This window comes from Stegodyphus dumicola, chromosome X2 (genome assembly GCF_044657685.1).
Source record: "Stegodyphus dumicola isolate Sdum_Otavi_A_Nest chromosome X2, ASM4465768v1".
NCBI classification, from domain to species: Eukaryota; Metazoa; Arthropoda; class Arachnida; order Araneae; family Eresidae; genus Stegodyphus; species Stegodyphus dumicola.
Window position 1 is genome coordinate 142,172,393 of NC_140781.1, and position 18,998 is coordinate 142,191,390.

Here is an 18,998-nt window from a genome sequence, read left to right on the forward strand (position 1 = left end):
TAGATAGAATAGCAGTCACAAACCATTGACAGTTATGAATCTTACAAATGACTAAAATTCCACATTTTTGTAAGAAAATACAAACATATATATAGTTTAATGAAGTGGGAACATAGTTCATTATAAATAGAATAACTGCTGAAATACGAAATTTAATTATGTTGTGATACAACTGAAATCAAAAAAAAGCTGAAAATATAAGAGATAATGTCAGTTATTCGAGTACATTCGAGTATTTTTCAGTTGAAGGTAAACTGTATCAGGCAATACAAAGATAGCTAAAATAAATGGATTAAAAGAAAACCTGTTGCCGGAATATACGTTAGGGATTAAAAAAAAATTCGTCAACTTCTACAAACAGCAGGAGCTCTTACTACTAACAATATATGTATCTGAAAAAGAAATATGCTTAAATATTTGTTTGAATCGACCATGAAAAGTGAGTGAGAAGGCCATTGAAAATTAGCAGTAAAAGTGATTAAAATTGTTAACATGGTTAGGCCACTCAGATGTTAACATTCAGATGGCCTACATCTGAGTATGACAAAGCATGCGAGGGTTATCTACTTAAGGGGGATGCTTCGTAGAGCACTTTTTAAGGAATAGGATGTTATGGCTCGTATTCATATTACACACGAAGAAAACCACGAAAAATAAACATACGTAACATCCTATTCTATTCAGCTGGGCAGTATTCAGCGGTCTTAACCGCTCGGCCATTGGTGTGACAATTCTTAATATGAATTTGAAACAGAATGCCGCTCTGGATTTCAGAGTGGTTAACAGAAGGCTCCCTATTTCCCAGATATTTCCCAGAGCTTCAAATCTTGATCGCCTTGCTTCACTCCCTAAGTTTCTCCCGTTCCCCCTCTTGAGGACGCAAAATCTGTCCACCCTCTCTGGTGCACCTGAGTAGCATTCTTGGCGCCGATCGACTCGCCTATTCTGACGAATTGCTCCCGAGCAAGTGACCAGTTGTAGGAAACGAAACATAAGTGCATTGTGCTGATCATAAGCATTCTAAACATTAAAAACGTCTCTGTCTAGAAAGAGTTTTCTACTTCGTAGAAGTACATCTCGAAAGTCAAAGGGTTTAAATCCTTAGGATAAGTTTTGCTGTTTCTATTTTGCTTTTGTTTCTACTATCTCCTTTAAAAAATGCTCAGTACATTTGATTGAAAATGCGTTATCTAAGCGTTCTAAAAAGGCTCAGTGTACTTGATGGCGTCAAAAATGTTGTTACGATGCCAAGATGAATTATTGTAATGAGCTCTGATGTTTGAAAAAAAATTAAGATTTGTATAAATCTCCCTCGATTATTTGTAACCGACCAAGGGGAAAGGAAAAAAAAAAAGGAATTGTGAGTAAATTCTGAACTTTCATTTAGGAAGCCCACTTACATTTAGAAGTTTTAATTCATGTAAAATTATTTATTTCGAACACTTTTATCTGACTGCTGAGAGTTAACAACAACAGACTGCTAATGCTGAGCTCAACCTCAAGATTTCATTAAATGTTTTACTTCAAAATTAGTCTTATAAGTGAAAAATTATTTTTTAAGTGTGAATAACCTTCAATAATACTTCATTTTGAAAAACTTAATACGCCTACATTAAGACTTTAAGGCGAAAATATGAAGCTGACAAATGATACTATAAGTTTGCAAATAATTATTATGTTAATCCTATTTATAAAGTATTTTCATTAAAGTTCATCAATACTGAAATGAACAGTATACTAGTATTTCTTCATTTAAAACACTGTTAAAAAAAACTTTAAATAGATTTGAAATTAGACAAAAAAAAAAAAAAAAAACCTTCGTACGGTGTAGATTTTGAATAAACTTGACTGAATTTTATTCAAAATGAGCAAATGCAAAGTTGCCTCTTTTTGCTTGATTTTTAAATTCTGCAATTGCGCATTTCTCTTCCAATTAAGCATGAAATGGAAGTTCAAAGCCCGTTTGTTCCATGACGTGTTAATCTGATAAAAATATTAGATAAAATTGATCAGATGTTGAGAAAATATCTTTGAACCAGATACTAACGAACTATTTTGAACGCATCTGTGGCGTATGAATGTGTTATTCTTTTGATACGGAATAAGAATTACAACAACCTTAAAATAAACATTAAATTAACGAAGAATTCGTGGCATTGCTTGAAGTTCTAAATGCCGACATCATCAATGGCTGTCCTTCATTTCCAACACAAATGCGTCATTGTCTCGCATAAAATGTCGTCGGCGCGAAAAAGAGGCGAGTACGAGCATATACGGCATACGAAAAAACGTGCGTAAGGGGGGGGGGAACATAAACAAATATATAATTTCCTAGCTTACGTCTACTCGAGCAAAGCCACTTTTAAATATCAGTTTGCGCGTGCCTTTGTAAATAATCCAGCGTAATTACAAGACAGAATTTTTTTTCGGTAGACTGGGAGGGGGGAAGGGAAGTAAATGAACTTTTTAGCGTTTCGTGTGTAAGAGGTTTCTGAAGCGTGCCTGCCCCGGGTTTTATCACGCACGAAAATCTGAAGTTCAGCTAAATTCATATGATTTCAGTGTTCAGAACTTAGATGGTTGCAAGAGCGAATGCACGCAATTTGCTACCATCATGTGTATTCCCTATGCATTCAGCTCTGCTTTATGAATTTCGTCAGGATCATTATAGAAAATATGTTGGCGGATTAGTAGTTAAAAAGCTTTACTTTGAGGACATGATTCTGAAACGGAGAAAGTTTCGTGATTATATTTGTAGACTATTTTCAATTGATGTCTGTAAGTTGGATAGCACGTTTCTATTCTACCCGGATAACCACGACGGTTAGCGTTGTTCTGAGAAAAGCATACGATAATAACACTTATTGTTTAAGATAAATCGAAGCATTCGGAATATAACCCTAACAATTACCATTTTAATGGATCCAAGTCTCGTTTAAAAATCTTGCCAGGCCACGATTAAAATAGTAATTTATTAGCGGAAACATAACTTCACACATCCGTCAGGAAGCAGAACTTAAAATGATATTCAAAGATGAATACATCAGATTAATAGGTCAGTACACAAGTTTATTACCTTAAATTTATTCAGTACGGTAGATATTTTTATCACGATAAAACGAAGTCTACCGCTTGTATTATTAACCGCAATGACATCAGATTATCTCATTTGTAAGGGTACAATTCCATATCTCCTGACGTAAGGAAGATATTTATTAAATCACCCATTTTTAAACATTAATCTAACAACATATATCTCCGTTAAACATTACTACCAAAACAATCTTCTAAGCTATATTGGGTTTTGGTATGTACAAGAGACTTTCGTTTTAGGGAAAAAAGGCTAAATTGTCTGTTACGAGATAAATGTAGTTGATTAACCATTGCTTGAATAAAATTAACGTTGAAACGATTTTCGTATTGAATATAGAAATATATCCCAGAAGGTGGAGCTAATTTTCACTTTGATCCACTAGTCAAATTATAGACTTGAATATATATTTGCATAATATAAATTCAGATATACATATGTAAAACTAAATTGTAGAGTCATTACGGTTTTTGGAAGCAGGAGACGTGAAAAATGTGTAGTGCCCTTCCCGGGACTCAAACCTGGGACCTCTTAAATACGCATTGAGTATGCTTCTAATTATACCACGAAGGCATGTGGAAAGCAGCGAGAAAATACCTGATAAAGTAATTACTAATCATTCTTATATTTGACTGAAGTATATGATGATTAACACTGTCGTTCCCCAAACAGTAGAAAGTGAGCTCAAGCAGCTGATCTTTAAAGCAAAGGTTATAATTATTTTAATTTGCAAGTCAGGGTATATGTGTGTTAATATCTAATCAGGTCCTTAAATTAAATCTTAAAATATTAATAAATAAAACCTGTAGCGTTTAGCATTACATTTCAAATCTATTGAATGAATGAAGGTTACATGCCGAAGCATCTGTGCTTACATGAAGATTTTATCAGAAGCTTTTAACACCCAGAGGCAACTAACAAATTCAGAAATATTCTTCTCCACTGTATTCGCTTTTGAAAACTAATAAGCATTAGTCATGTGTTTTAATTATATACTATTATTATTGATTATGAAGGTACATATATAGTCTCTGATTATCGTTTTATACGAATGTCTTTACCTCCGCGTCATTTCTACAGTCTGTTTAGAGCATCTTCTCAAGGGTTAAAATATGAGGTGTATGCAACCATTACAGAGTAGCTAAGAATACACACAGTAGTCACGTCTATGTGACGTAACTTTCAGTGTCTGCCAAGAAAGGAATCTAATAAGGCACATTAGATGTATCCTTCAGTTTCAGTAACAAGTATCCTTCAGTTTCAGTAACACTAAAAATTTAAAGAAAATAGTTCATGCTCGTTTTTAAAAAGGATATGCAATAGGATTTAACATAAAATTGTTTTGACGTAAATCTCAAGAGGTATTTGCTGAAATAAAAGCACTTTGCTCCATTTAAGGAGGAAGCGTTAATAATTCAGTAGTTCTTACTGAAAATGAATATGTTGAAGGAAGGAGAAAAAAAAAAACCTTAACACTTGCGTACATTATGCGGAAATTAAGTAAAGGAAAATGAATTAATGGCTAAAAACATTAAGATAACAAAATAAAAAGTTCCTTTCTTCCGGAACTTCTGGAAAAATTTCTGTTGAGCGCACTTTAATAAGTTCTAGTCATATTAGAGTAGAGTTACCAATAGTTAACTAAATTACGTGGCTTAAAAGCTTAGACAAAGCTACCTAGTCACCTATTTGGTATAATTATCGAATGCAGCACTTAGAATCATTCTCCTAATGATAATTTAAGCACTTCGAAATTTCCATAATCATAATGAAATTATATTTAAATAAGCAGTTTGTTAATGTTTACTCTGAATAAAAAATACTTAAGTTCTGTAACTGACTATTAAATGAATTTTCGTTTTCAATTATCCATTATCTTTGAGATTCAACAAATCCAAGATACTATTTTCACTTCTTCAGTAAATATTTAATCAATGAAGAATATAAGTATTTATTATTAAATAAGTGCGCATATTTCAACCTTTGTGCAAAAGGTGAAAATGCTGGTTCTCTTTCAAAATGATGACATCCATAGTGCAAGCGCATCATAACCTATCAGTTGGTTTACCTAATTTTAACTGATTATATTCTCATTTAATGTCTTAATCAATAACCTAAACAGGACGTAATCGGTAAACTAGGTACCCGTTTCTCACTTAATCTATGAATGTGAAAAAAATTACTACAACTTTCGTTAAAACGATTTCGCTAATGCTTGTTTATAATGATAATTCGATTTATTTTAAAAGTGCAGAAAACTCTCCTTTCGGAAAGTTTAATTGTTTTTCATTGCAGTATGTGAATTCTTTGCAGTGGTATTAAAAATGAGAAGTTAAAATATCGTGCGCCTTTTTTAGAAAGAACAACAACATTTATGCTAGTTATCTTATTGTCTTTCTCAATGCAATAAGTATTAAATGGCAGGGTAACCCATTGCTGAAAAGATTTAAAAGTAATCAGGATAGTAATATAGTATATACTCGAGTATAGATATATATACTCTACAGAAGTACAGAACATGGTTATGACAAAAAAATTTACATAAAAGAAGTATAAGCTTTGGTTAAACAAAATTCATTTTGCGGAAAACAGTATAGGGATAACTTATTTACATAAATATTATTCGAGTGGATATGACAGCCGATTTCCGTTCGCGAAAGGTTTAGCATCATGATATTTTCATGGTTTCGTTCATGTGTAATATAAATACATCCAAGGTTCTCTTTGTAAGTCTTTCATGAAGGCATCTATTCTAAGGCAAATCCTTTATCTTTGTGAGTTGATTAGTCAACAAAGTAAACATTACAATGAAGAAAACTTATGCATTTCCTTACATTGCTACCTCGTTTTGCTGGTTATCTATGAAAAGTTTAAATTATCAATGACAAGTATTCTCTGGTAACTTGGAAACTGATCGACTTATAGTGTTTATATTATAGCTGTTCTCTCTAAAAAAAAGGGAGAGTAAAGGGGGTAAGATAGAAAACCACATAAAATTTTGTACGCAAATAAATGTAAATTTTTCATGTTGGTTCTGTATGGTTTGACCAAATTGAAGAGTATAATTTTAACCATCATTAATTTATTATTAAGCATACGAATATTACAAACAGCATTAAATTATAAAGAGACACATCGCTTTCTTATAGCGAGATTTTTATCTTCTAAGAAATGAACATTAAGGCTGTGGTCAGACCTGTGTCATGCATGAAAATAATTCATAATTTATTCTATAGATAAAATTCGATAAAATAAAAGAAATGTAAAACTTTGGAAAATATTTTTCTTTTCTGGTGAGAAATAATGATGTTTTATGGAATGTTCCTATTAAGTTAAAAACGTGTGAGTCAATCCATTGGCACAAGTAGAAGCAAAATATATTAACTTATCGTTGGCACCTGTGGAAAATTTTTATTTAATGATGTTTCATGGGATTCGTAGTACTCTGATAGGGTTCGAGTTCAGTCTTTTCAATCAAAGATGTACTATAACTGCTTCAGATATTTATAAACCAATAGTTCATAAGCTGTTATTCTTTTTCATTCTTACCAACCTTTTATGGCAAATAAATATTACTTAAAACACTTACCTTTCCCCTAAAACTTCTTAGTTTTATTTGGCGTCTTTTCTACCCTTTCTAAATTCTTGAGACACAAAAAATGCATCGTGGTACATCATTTGAAAAATCTTTCTTTTTAACAAACACAATAATTTCGCCATAATACTTTTGAAAAAAATTCTGATGATAATCAATTTGAAACGAATTTCTTTACCTACGCAGATTACTAATTCTACGCAGAAAAGCCACGTAGCGAAACAGATAGAAGAAAGACAGTGCTCGTAGAAAAGCCATCTTGCGGAGTACCAATGTCCCAGATATTTACAGGAAAATCAAAAGCCTAAGCAATGGTTTATATAACCTTGCTTTCTTTAGGTTACCTTTTAAACCTTTTCGTTTGTATAAACTTTCAGCCTAATCAATTAAAACCTTTTGAAGGGACATAAAATTAACACAGGTAGCATTTCTATAATCCACGAGAAATATTATTCTGTAAAACTGATAATACATTGCAAAAACAGATTTAATATGGATATTGCCCTCATAGTGATGGAATAGTGTATTATTATAGATGCTGTTTTTTGGAAATTTAAAAACAATTTTTACAAAGGCTGCTAAATAGATCTTTTAACGTGGAGTTGTTTTAAAACTCTAAATAATAGTAAAAGAGCGAAATATTTAGAACACAATCTTAACGTTATCTTAAAAGCTGCGACGTATCTTCTAAAGATAAGACTTACATAATAAAACTTGATATTTCAGCGGATGAAAACATTTCGTCATCCAGCAGAACAGACTGAAGTGGATAAAATTCCGGTATTTATACTGACAAACTTCCACTTCTTGAAGTAAACACTACACTAAACAAAATTTTCTGTATTTGTAGAAATGAAAAAAACCATAAAATGAATTACTATGAGTACATTACTTTCGCATCTCAGGAATCCTTATAGTTGCAAATACACATATTTATTTAACAGTGAGGGAAGAACTAACTCTAAAAATTGTTATAAATTATAAAAAAATAAACTTGGAAAAAATCACAAATAATAAGGAGCAAAACTGAAATTATGGCAGTTACATGCAAAAAATTAATATTAAGCATTAAGTGAGAATAATTAACCGAAGGTATTTCAATACAAAACTTATGACTAATCTAAAGAGAAGTCAAAATGTGTACTGTATTCTTCCAAGTCATACCAACATTAAATTTAGGCTCAACTTCAGAGAGTACAACTTCGGATAGCTCACTAAAATGAAAGTGTGTTACACAATGCGTGCAACGCCTGTGGAGAGAGGATTAAAAAAAGAACCAGCTTTTTATAAAGCAAAAATATACCCATTCAATGGCCTCTTCTTTTGTGCGGTTGGTAAGAGATCTCCGTAGACACGTCTACTTCCTAAGAATAGATACTAAAGTAGTGTCTAAAGTTTCCACCAGGTATCGCTTTTCAGCTACTAGAGCTGATAGATGTAGCTTATCAGAATACAAGATTAAAAAGAAAGTTAAAACGAAGACTCGAGTAGGAGGAATTGTTACACCTTTTACTTTTTCTTTTTTTCTTTCTTCATTTTTTCTATAGTTAGATGGAAATACTTTGGATCCTGGACTTATCAGTAAACTTTTAAGTCTAACTTGTCAGAAGCAAATACTTTTGACTGAAAATGGTCTAACTTGTCAGAAGAATCTAACTTGTCATAGTCTTTATTCTAACTTGTCAGAAGACAAATACTTTTGACTGAAAATGGTCTTATACATTTCGAAATGATGTTAACAATAACACAAATTCTTTTACCTGGTTATTTCATTTCAAGGATATTATTTTCAGCCTTCTGAGTGATGTTTTATAGGCTAAATTTTACACTTTTTCAGTGCAGGATACGTCTTTCGAAGTCAAAAATACTTTCTCAGGTTTTTCTTACAGTAAAATCTCCTAAATACATGCTTCTAAATTATTAAAAAATTGAAATTTCATTTTACAATATATTTATAAAAGATCACTTAATGAATAGAATCTTCGATCGGGAAGAAGCTGGTCTTTAAACCAAACTATAAAATAATTTCATTGCATCCTTCGTTTTTAAACACGGGGGAAAAAAAACAGAAAAGAAAAGAAAAAAACTCTAAATTCGAAGATTTTTGTGTTGTTTGAGTTTTAATTTTTAGTTCTGAAGGATATTAAAAAATAATTTTATTTTAAAATAAAAAAACGAAAAAAATGAAAGTGAATTATTGTTTATTTGTTTAGGGAAAAATGAGAATGTAAAAATAAATATTAACCTTAATTCTTAGTTTTTGACTAGTGCATTTCTAAAATAAACCGTTTTTCGAAAAATTTAATTATTATATTCACATTCTGACAGAGAGTTAAGATTTTCTGTGCAAAACTTTGAGTATAGGAGGCAGATGGTTATTAAAAAATTAAAGGTACAATATGTGGTCGATGCTTTTAAATGTAACTAATTGCCAGTTACTTAGGACAACCGTTTATTTGGGGCAGATTGTAGAGAAACAGAAATAATAGGTGCTTTCTATCCTCTTACTTAGGGCAGTCTCTAACGCAAAGAGATGCTTATTTCGATTACCTGAAATGTTCAGTGCCTGAAATAATTGCATCATCTAAAATTAGATGACAAAAAATAATCACATGGTTTCAGAATTTTAAGGGGAAGGAAAGCTAATTCGTTTTCCTAATTTTTCTCGATTCGAAGTCATGATATTAAAGGATAATGAAAAATTTATTTATTTGGTTACAACTATCCTTCATGTGGAAATGTAATCACAGTTAACTATTTCCTTCATTAGCTGTTTGACTCATAATCATTTAAAATCATGCTGTATAAGTGTATGTAGTCTTCCAATAATAACAAAATACTCACAAGGTTTAGCACATTTGTTATATAAATCAAATGTTTAAATATTAAACATTTTCTTAAAACTGTTCATAGTTTTTCTTTAATAAGACTGGATTATGGACAAAATGTTAGACAGACTCTGAGTATTTATTAATTTTGAAAATATTTCTGATAATTTGGTCAGCTGTTTAATATGGCCAAAATGTTATAATTTTTAGACGTATCCAAATTAATTCAATTTCTGTGATATGCGTGTTTGAGGGTATTTGTATTTAAATTGCAATTTTTTTAATGGTAATACTTATTCACTGAGGACTTTTCTTTCGTTATAATGATGTTTATTACTGTTATTTTGAACCCATTACACTGAACTTTCCTTTCCCTAGTTCATCATTATTTATAAAAATAATATGGATTATAAGTTTATCAATTCTTAAATAAACGTTTATGAGAAAAAATTTACTTTACCTGGCATAATTTCAGGGTAGATAGGAATACTGTAAAATAATTAGGTATAAACTAAGGATGTGACATTGTATTAACAACTTTGCAGAGTCTTTAGGTCTTTATTGAACCAGGAGACAAGAAAAATGAGCAATCCCCTCGCCAGGATTTGAACCTGGACCTCTCGAGTATGCGCCGAGTGTACTAACGTTACACATGAAGGCATGCTGGAAGGAGGGAGAAAAAAAAACCTTATGTACACCTCCATTTAAAGGACGACTGGAGATTATGGGACCCGATCATCAACTCGAACCTGGACCTCTCGAATACCCACCGAGTGTAGTACCGTCACACCACACACCACGAAGAAAGGAGGGAGAAAATGCATTATAGCCGATATTGCTCTTGGTAAAAAAAAGTAAAGTCCATGCTGCAGAAAGTAACCACAGTCTACCAGTGATGAAGTGAATAAGACAGCAGACACTATTGATTCGGACCGCGATCGGCTGAATGCAGAACACCGATAATTCGACAAGAGTTAACCCGATGAAAGGGGTGGTTGCATGGGAGTTCTCGTTGTTTTTTCCATGAGTAACTCATAAAGTCCCCCACGAAGGCATGGCTTTTTGATTTTTCCTTTAGCTCATATCTCTCGTGTGCTTTACTATAATCTTAATAATCCAAATCCATCAGTAGTTCGATCCGGATTTGATTCCCAAACAATGCTTTGGTTGCATGGTATTTCCGTAGTCTTTTCCATATTAGGAGCTATTTTCCTTTAGAAAGTTCTCCCTTATAAATCATATCTCCTTTAGTGTCCTTTCCTCATATATAACCTTTGAGTGTTTTGTCATAATCGGTTAAAACAAACATGAAAATGTAATATGTGTTGCATCAATTCAATACTATATTCAAACCAGAAAAGTTTCTTGAAGTATCTTAAAACGGAGTTGCTTTGGTTATGATATCATGAGATTTCTTAATATATTATGAATCAAAAGACCAAAACTGCGCTATGGGATTATTTCGAAAAAAATGTTTATGTATGGACGTACAGAATATTAAATGAGAAATATCATGAGACCTCATTTTCCCCCCTAGCACTGTAAAGAGTTGTGAAATTATGCAACAAAACTAGGCAACTTATACAACGAAAAAATTGAAATTAAAACATGTATTAACAATTGAACGCAAAACAGTGAATAGATTTTACAAATTTCTAGTGATTTAAATTTCATACGATTTCGAAATTTCGGAACTTAATTTTTTCTTGGCCGCTGACATGTAGTAAATTTCATTCAGAAATACCCTGAAATTTCTATAAATAAAAATCATACTTCGTAATAATAATTTTTCTGATAATTATTTTAAATGATATAATGCTATCCCTTATGATCACACCAAAACAGTGTGTAAGAATCACAATGAATATTGAGGAGCAATATAAAGATTTAGGTAAGCCATCCTTTGCGTTTTCTAACCTGGTAACGTCCAGCTACATAGCTTAGAATCTTAGTAATGTCAAATTTACAGCGATATACTTAATTAATAGTTCCGTACTGGAGGTTGAAATGTGTCCATCCAAACTTTGACACAACGTACCTCAAAGATTCGGCATATGAAAGTATTTCTGCATTAAAAAGTTCTATGTACATTTTTCCATACAAAAGTGACGATCATAAATATTCAAGCGTTACCAATGAATCTAAACGATATCCATCGATGTGATAATTAATACGCTAATCACTATACCAACTGATTGGCAGATGTGTTGACACTTGTGTCAGCTCAGGAAGATTGACAGGAATGTCAGAATCAGCTGCCAGAAAGGTGAGTAAATCGAAGGAGAATGTTAATTTAATTTTGATCTTGTTATTGAATCACCGTCTGAGAAGCTAACAAACACTGAAATCTGTTCGATGTTGCTTTCAAATACTAGCTGTTGATGAAGAATCCACGGATACGATAGACATTGCTGTATTGCTGTATAGTCATAAAACTAGAGCATCAGTAGTGATAATATACTTCTCCCAAAAGCTATCCCCACCAGCGGCCGAGTGGTAAAGTCGCTGAACACTGGTAGTTCGGTCCGAGGTTCGAATCCCACGAACGGGCTGGCTGCATGGGCGTTTTCGTGGGTTTCCTCATGTTTAACGTGTATACGAGCCAGTTCCCTTAGAAAGTGCTCCACGAAAGCATCCCTTCTCTTAGGCAGATAGCCCTAGTGTGCTTTTCCATAATTAAATAACCCAAAAGCCATCAGAATGTAGATAAGGCATCCTACGGGATGGATTTTGATGTCAAATCTCTACAGCTGAAGAAGAATCACGGGTGCGAAAGAAAGTTCATATTGCTGTTTGCTCAAAGAACTGGAACATCAGTAGTGAAAGTATGCTTCTGCCAAACGCCATGAAAATGTATATTCAGACAACCTAGAAGATACTACTGAGGTTTCGTAACCTTTCTTCTACTTGCACAAACCTTTCAAGATGTCTTCTACATAGACAGCTTTGAAGTGCACTTATTTTATACAGACATAACAAATAGAATCATCTATGCTTTATTAGTGATTCAAATTATATCTCGTTGTATTGGAGTTGTCCCTGCTAAAAAAACAGTTCAGTCAGGTAGCACCCTGCTTGATGAAAATAAAAATAAAACCGTGCCCATGATTTGAGGCCGTAAAATTTAGAAAGGATAAATTAAACTATTGACAAATAGAATCAAAGAATACTAATTAGTTTGCCCAAGCATTATACGTTTTTGACTACGCAACAGGATAGAATAAATTTATTATTATCTTTTATCGTTGGAATTGGAAATTTTTTTTAAAGAGAAGATGTCCACTATTGAGTAATTATAGTGTTTGCAAATGATTACAATTCCTGAAACACCTCTTTAGGGCTAATAATATACAAGACGGACAATCTTGATATGAGTATATGGAGACATTATACCGTACCTGCAACTTTTAAGTATATGTCATAATCATAAGCATAAAATATTATGTTTTATTATATGAATTTCATCTCTGGTTTATTAGATCTTAGAGCAGCCTTTGTGAAACTACTCATAAAATGATGAAATTTATTTTTCGTAAGATAAAACACAATGTTTGTCAAGTCAAAACTCATAAATAAATTGTTTCTTCTTACTTATAGATATTTCTGATTGAATTGGTTACGTGCATTTTCAAGAAACATGCGAACGTTAAATCAGCAAGACATTCATTTCTCGTGAAATGTCACATAATCGATAAATATATTCATATTCATAAAACCAAAGATAATCGCTACATAGAATAGTTATTTACAAGAGAATGATAGCAATAAGAACGTCAGATGTGAAAGTTGAGTAACGCTTTATAAATAAATACCCTTGCGCAGTTCATGGACGCAAAGTGGTGTCATAAAAATGAACTATAAACTGCGCGTTGTGCAGAACTCGAATTTAACACGCATAGAAGAGAATAAAAAATATCTTCACATTTTTTGGGGTCAGATTTCTTATGCTTCCAGACTACGTTCCGAAAAGATACAAAGCTTAAAAAAAATAAGGAAGTGCTGGAGTAGGATGAAAAATGACATATAAAAAAAGTGAAATGAAAGGGTTAGGATGACATGGAAAGATTGAGCTTCTTATGATCTAAGCTCAAAGCATTTATTAAATTAGTACTAACTCTTAGTACATCCGTGTTCCCCTGACCCTTTGCTTGCAACGTATAAATGAATGAGTAAACTCATGCTTCATTTTATTACTTAATAAACGCTACTATAATTTTAAATATTACCATAATTTTAAATACTACCATAATTTTATCATATTACCATAATTTTATTATTCAATATTATCGTAGTTAGTAAAATATAAAAAGCAAATGCAAAATTATTGATAAATATGTTTGCTTGCGATGACTTTCCAATTAAAATTATACCGAATATTTAACTAATAGAATTAAGTGTATATGATTTAAGATTGTTGACTATTTCTCCAGTGCCGATTAATTCGCTTTCAAAATTAAAATGTGAAATCTTAAGTAATCCCCTTACTGTGAATTCTTCATTTTAATTTACCATTGTTTGTTTAGCTCCGGTGGCCATCACCCTGCAACCAGAGACAGAGCAGATAAGCTCTCTAAATTCCTGGTATTTTATTCCAAGCTCTCTTCCCTATCTAACTGCGTGGTTTTTCCCATGTGTAACGTGTATACGAGCCAGTTTTCCTTAGAAAGTCCTCCACGAAGGCATCCCTCCCCTTAGGCAGATAGCCCTCGTGTGCTTTGCCATAATTAAATACACCAACACACACCCTATCTAACTGCAAGGTATCCCGTTTATAAATGTGAAAACACGGCAGTTTCCTGCAGAAAGTCCTCCTAAGGCAGATAATCTTTCCCGTTTAAACTGACTGGTGCATGGAATGATTTAAAAAAAAGCATAGTCTTATGTGAAGAGCAAGCTTTAATGGATTTTGTTATAAACCTTCCCCCTCCTTTGCCTATTTTTTGCTAAATTCAGTTAATGGTCTGCGAATAAAATCTACATCTATAGGTATTTTAGTAATCAAATACAGGAACGGGAAGCCTATCTTAAATAAGGAGAAAAAAAAAGCAGCTATATCAGAATGTTTTTTATTTTTAGGCTAAATAACATTGTTTTTAAATAATCCTTTGCATTTAATTTGCATGCAAATGTTTCATTTTAACAGAATCGGTAAAGATACACATCGCTTCATTATTTGTTCCATACTTTCTCGTAGTGAAACTCTTTAGTCTTATCACGGTATTAAAACTGTGCAGACGCAACTAATACACCTGGTAGCGTTTAAAACCGCCTACTTGGACAATCTATATCGAAACCTATGCGGTTGTTTGATGACTTTTTATGCGGCAACAGGCGCTGCGGTACTTCGCAAAATCTAATGCTTGTTTAAACTGACAATCTATACTTTCAAGGTTAAGTTAAATATACTACATTATTTGATAAATTTCGGAGGTGATTTACACGGATGCTAATATCAAATATTTGTTTAAATATTAGTATTCATTGATGTAAAATGAAATGTAATGATTAGAAGTTAGCATTTTTGTCTGAAATTCTGAAGATTTATGAGATTTATAGAAATAATTCACTTGATCCCTTTAGTTCTAAATCGCTTTATAAATAAAATATTTTTCAGGATCTTTCGTTTAATAATAAATATTTCGTAGATTGTACGAAAAGTCGGAGAATTCTTAACACATTTAACTTAGGAATCATATTCAATGCATCACTCAGAAAGCATAACGAGTAGTTAATATCAGGAGTAAATTTGTAATTTATTAAATATTTTTCTGTCTTTCAGTGAGAGATACTGAAATGAATAATTAAGAGTATTTAAACTGCAAGTATAAAATTAATTTCGTTAGAACATAAAGCTGATTTCTTATCATACAATGATCCATACTGCTGATGACACATTTATCTTACTGAATATTTTTTTAGAAAACACGGAAAATTTTTATAAGTTTTTAATTTCTAAAAGGATGAAATAATTTATCTTGGAGAATGGGAAGCAGTAATCAATTACCTTGTATAAATTATATACATCAAAAAACGTTTACATGAAAACACCACAAAGCGTAAAAATTATTACTAATCTTCAAGATGAAAAATGTATCCTACAAAATTGACTTAATAAATTTTTACGCGTGTTGAGAGTTATTAATAAGTGTCACAAAATAAACTTACCCCCATGCAGGAACTTATATCACCAAAAATTATCCAACGCACTGTTGCTGTTGCATATCAAGAAACTCATAACGTTCGGAAAAAAACATGTGGGTGTGGCGGGTATTTTAGACCCTACTGAAACATAATACAAGAATTAAAAAAAATTCCTCCCATGAAAGTCAATTTCTGGCACCTCGTGACCGTGCAATAGCGTCCGTGCTTCGAACAGTCACTTATTTGGTTGATCTTTCGCTTCTCAGTACTTCTCAGTCCTCAGCTAAAATTTGGCGCATTAGGGTTGCCATATTTATACGCTTTGAAGGTGTTGGCGACACTGTTGTGTCCAGTTAGATTTATGCATTCACCAGCGCTTGATTTACGCAAGAGTAAATCTAGCATAGGTCCCGAGTACACTTTGAGGAGGTCTCAAAAGTTTTCTATAATATTTGAAACGCGTAAAAATTTATTAATATCTTTAAATTAAGTTTTTTTAAATATATATAATTAAAAGCAGGAACAAAATTTGTATTTTAGTTTTTTACGTCTTTTTTCAAATCTCAGACACTGGACCTCGATTTTACATCAGCCGCTTAGATGGTTTGGTGAAACCTCGATTTATAAACTAAGCTAATTTGTATAGCCAGCCATTGCTGCTGTGAAGCCTACATTTGAAGCTCATGACAGTACGCAAATAGCAGGGACTTTGATTACCGCAGGCGTGATTATATTTTTTGCTATATTAGAGTGATGTTTGCGTTGTTTTTGGGTTTTATCTCTGTTAAATCATATAAGGTTTAGTAATAAAATCAATAAAAATTCTTTCTTTATCTTATTTTTTGTAAGAAAACAAAAAGGAGTACTGATTCAAAATGTATGAGATTATACTTTATGCAACCATAATAAACTGAAACCACAAAAATAAGACATACAAAAAAGAGAAATGCATTTTTGTTTAAATACCTGTAAATGGAAAAGTAGTAAATTGTTAGGTTATTTCACGTAATACTTCATATAATTTACGTCAACGGTACTTAATTCATTTAACAAAGGTTAGCTTAAGTTATTTGAACACGACAAAGCATACGAGAGCTATCTGCCTAGGAAACGACTGCCTTCGTCGAATACTTTCGAAGTGAACTGGCTCGTATTCACCTTGCACTTGAGGTAAACCACGGAAACGAAACATACAGCCAGCTGATTCGCCTGGGATCAAAGGCGGAGTGAACCCCCAGCATTCATCGGTCTTAACCACTCGACCACTAAGATTCGAGGAGAAGAGACTTCCGTAGAAGAGTTCATCCGAGACTGTAGTTTTGAAAATCGGGTTGCTGCGCTCAAATTTTCTGCTTCAAAAGTTGATTAATTAGTTATTTGATGAGGATTAAGTGACCAGATTTTTCAGAAGGCAATGAGGGAAAAAGACAATTACGGCCCCCCTACCGAAAAAAAATTTTGTTTGAAGCATATTCGTTTTTTTTTAATAATTAATATTTTTATTTGGGTTTCTTCAGTATGTCGTATACTACGATGAAACTTCACAAACAAATGCCATATTTCGAAATCTTTTCGGTTTTTTGTGAGGGTTGTCGCATAAGGCAATGTGGCTATCTATTATGTTCAAAACTGATATTTATATACTTGGAAATACTTTTCATTTTTCTGTTTTATTATCAAAATCTACGTTGTGTTGCTATGATTATTCCCACTAACGGAGCTTAGTTATTAATGCTAAGGACCTGAAAGAAACATGATTATTCTGATGTGGGAGAAAACCTGATCTATTCCACTCAGTTTCAGCTTTGTACTCGAATAAGTTTTTTACTTTTTCTGGCATTTTGTAAGTAATTTTCTCTTTCCTTACCGCTTGCCTTCGTGGTTTAGTTGGAAGCAAGTCTGACCAAAAAACTTGAGGTTAGGAGTTCGAATCTCAGCGAAAGCAGCGTCAGTTTTCATATTTCCTGCTTCGAAATAAAGTTGGCACGAACAGCATTCTTCACTACACAGATCTGGCGACTGGGTCATTTGCTCCCTAGCTAATCTTCAAAGGGAGGAGAATGTAAGGATTTTTCCCCTTCCTTACGGCGTGCTTTCGTGGTATAATTGAAAGCGCATCCAGCCAATAGTCGAAAGGTCCCGAACTCGAATCCAAGTTAGGAGGGCATCGCTGTTTCTCACTCTTCCTGATTCCGAAATCGTTCAACAATGACGTCCTCAATAAAATGTGATGAACGATAATTCGTCCCTACCTGGATCTGAGGACTCGGACACCCCTTCCCTAGTCGCCCTTTAAGTGAGATAGAATGTAAGGAATTTTGTCTTTTATAGTTACATTCCTTCATAGTGTAACTGGAAGCACGTCCGGTTAGCAATCGCGAGATCTGGAGTTAAAATCCCGAAGAGGATATTGCTGATTTCCTGCAGCGAAAGAAAGTTAATGACACTACAATTTTATATTTTTCAAAATGTTATATTTCAATGAATTATTTATCAGAAAATTAGCTTTACAAAATATTTTCTTTAGACAACTCTATTTTCTTCCACCTGTTTGCATTCTACAATATACTTAAAGAGGATCCAATTCTTGGGATAATTTGATTTCATTCACTGTTCCACTTTTTAAGCACGACATCAACTTGAACAGAAATGCAGGAAACGCTCCACACACCTGTCTTTCTGGGGACCACTCGAGTTCACTAAAGTGTATAAAACTCTAGTATTAGATTACTGAATGTTTTTCTGATCTCATAAAAACTATCTCTCTGACCGTATAAAACATCGAGAATTCCACTTACAAAATCTGGGGATATTTAAAAAATGTGACACATTTGCTGGAACATAGCCGGAAACGGGACACTACATTAAAAAGGGAATTGTCCTGCTTATCCCACTTCAGTTTGCAGCAAGCGCAAAAGCCAAAAAAAAAAAAAAAAAAAAAAAAAAAAAAAATCATCTTGCTTATTTACTCTTTATTTTCCAATTAGCTAGAAAAGACAGTTGGAATTCAGCTACGGTAACTAACTTAATTAATTTTGCTTCTGCTTCTCCAGGATTTGAGGCCTTCCTTCTTAGGCTAATAGCCATAAAGTACTCTGCCGTTAAAGGAATGCCTTCGTTGAAGATTTTTCTAGGAAGAGCTGGTTGGTGTTTATATTACGTGTGGGGAAAACCACTAAGGCCTCAAGCAGTCAAATACAGGGTCAGCTATCAAAAGTCATGTTTTTATATACGGTCATGAGTAAGCTATAGTGTGTTAAAATTAATGTATCAATCTTCTCACTTTTCCTCTTCTTCAACAGAATTAAGTACTGCAGTTATTAATATTAATAAAATTATGTAG

General features: G+C 32.8%; 1 protein-coding gene across 2 annotated transcripts in view; it reads right to left on the reverse strand.

Moving 5' to 3' along the window:
* The window catches only part of LOC118187443 (proton channel OtopLc-like), an 87,917-nt gene extending 72,006 nt beyond the window's left edge, over positions 1-15,911 (reverse strand). The window contains exon 1 of one of the 2 annotated variants that reach the window (XM_035357667.2): positions 15,680-15,911. Coding sequence is in view for 1 of the 2 variants with exons in the window: in XM_035357666.2 (XP_035213557.1) it covers positions 7,990-7,993 (4 nt within the window). In the remaining variant the exon portion in view is untranslated. Of the gene's footprint in view, positions 1-7,989; positions 8,106-15,679 lie in introns of those variants that run through there. The other variant, XM_035357666.2, reaches the window with a different exon arrangement.
* Positions 15,912-18,998: the final 3,087 nt, after the last annotated feature.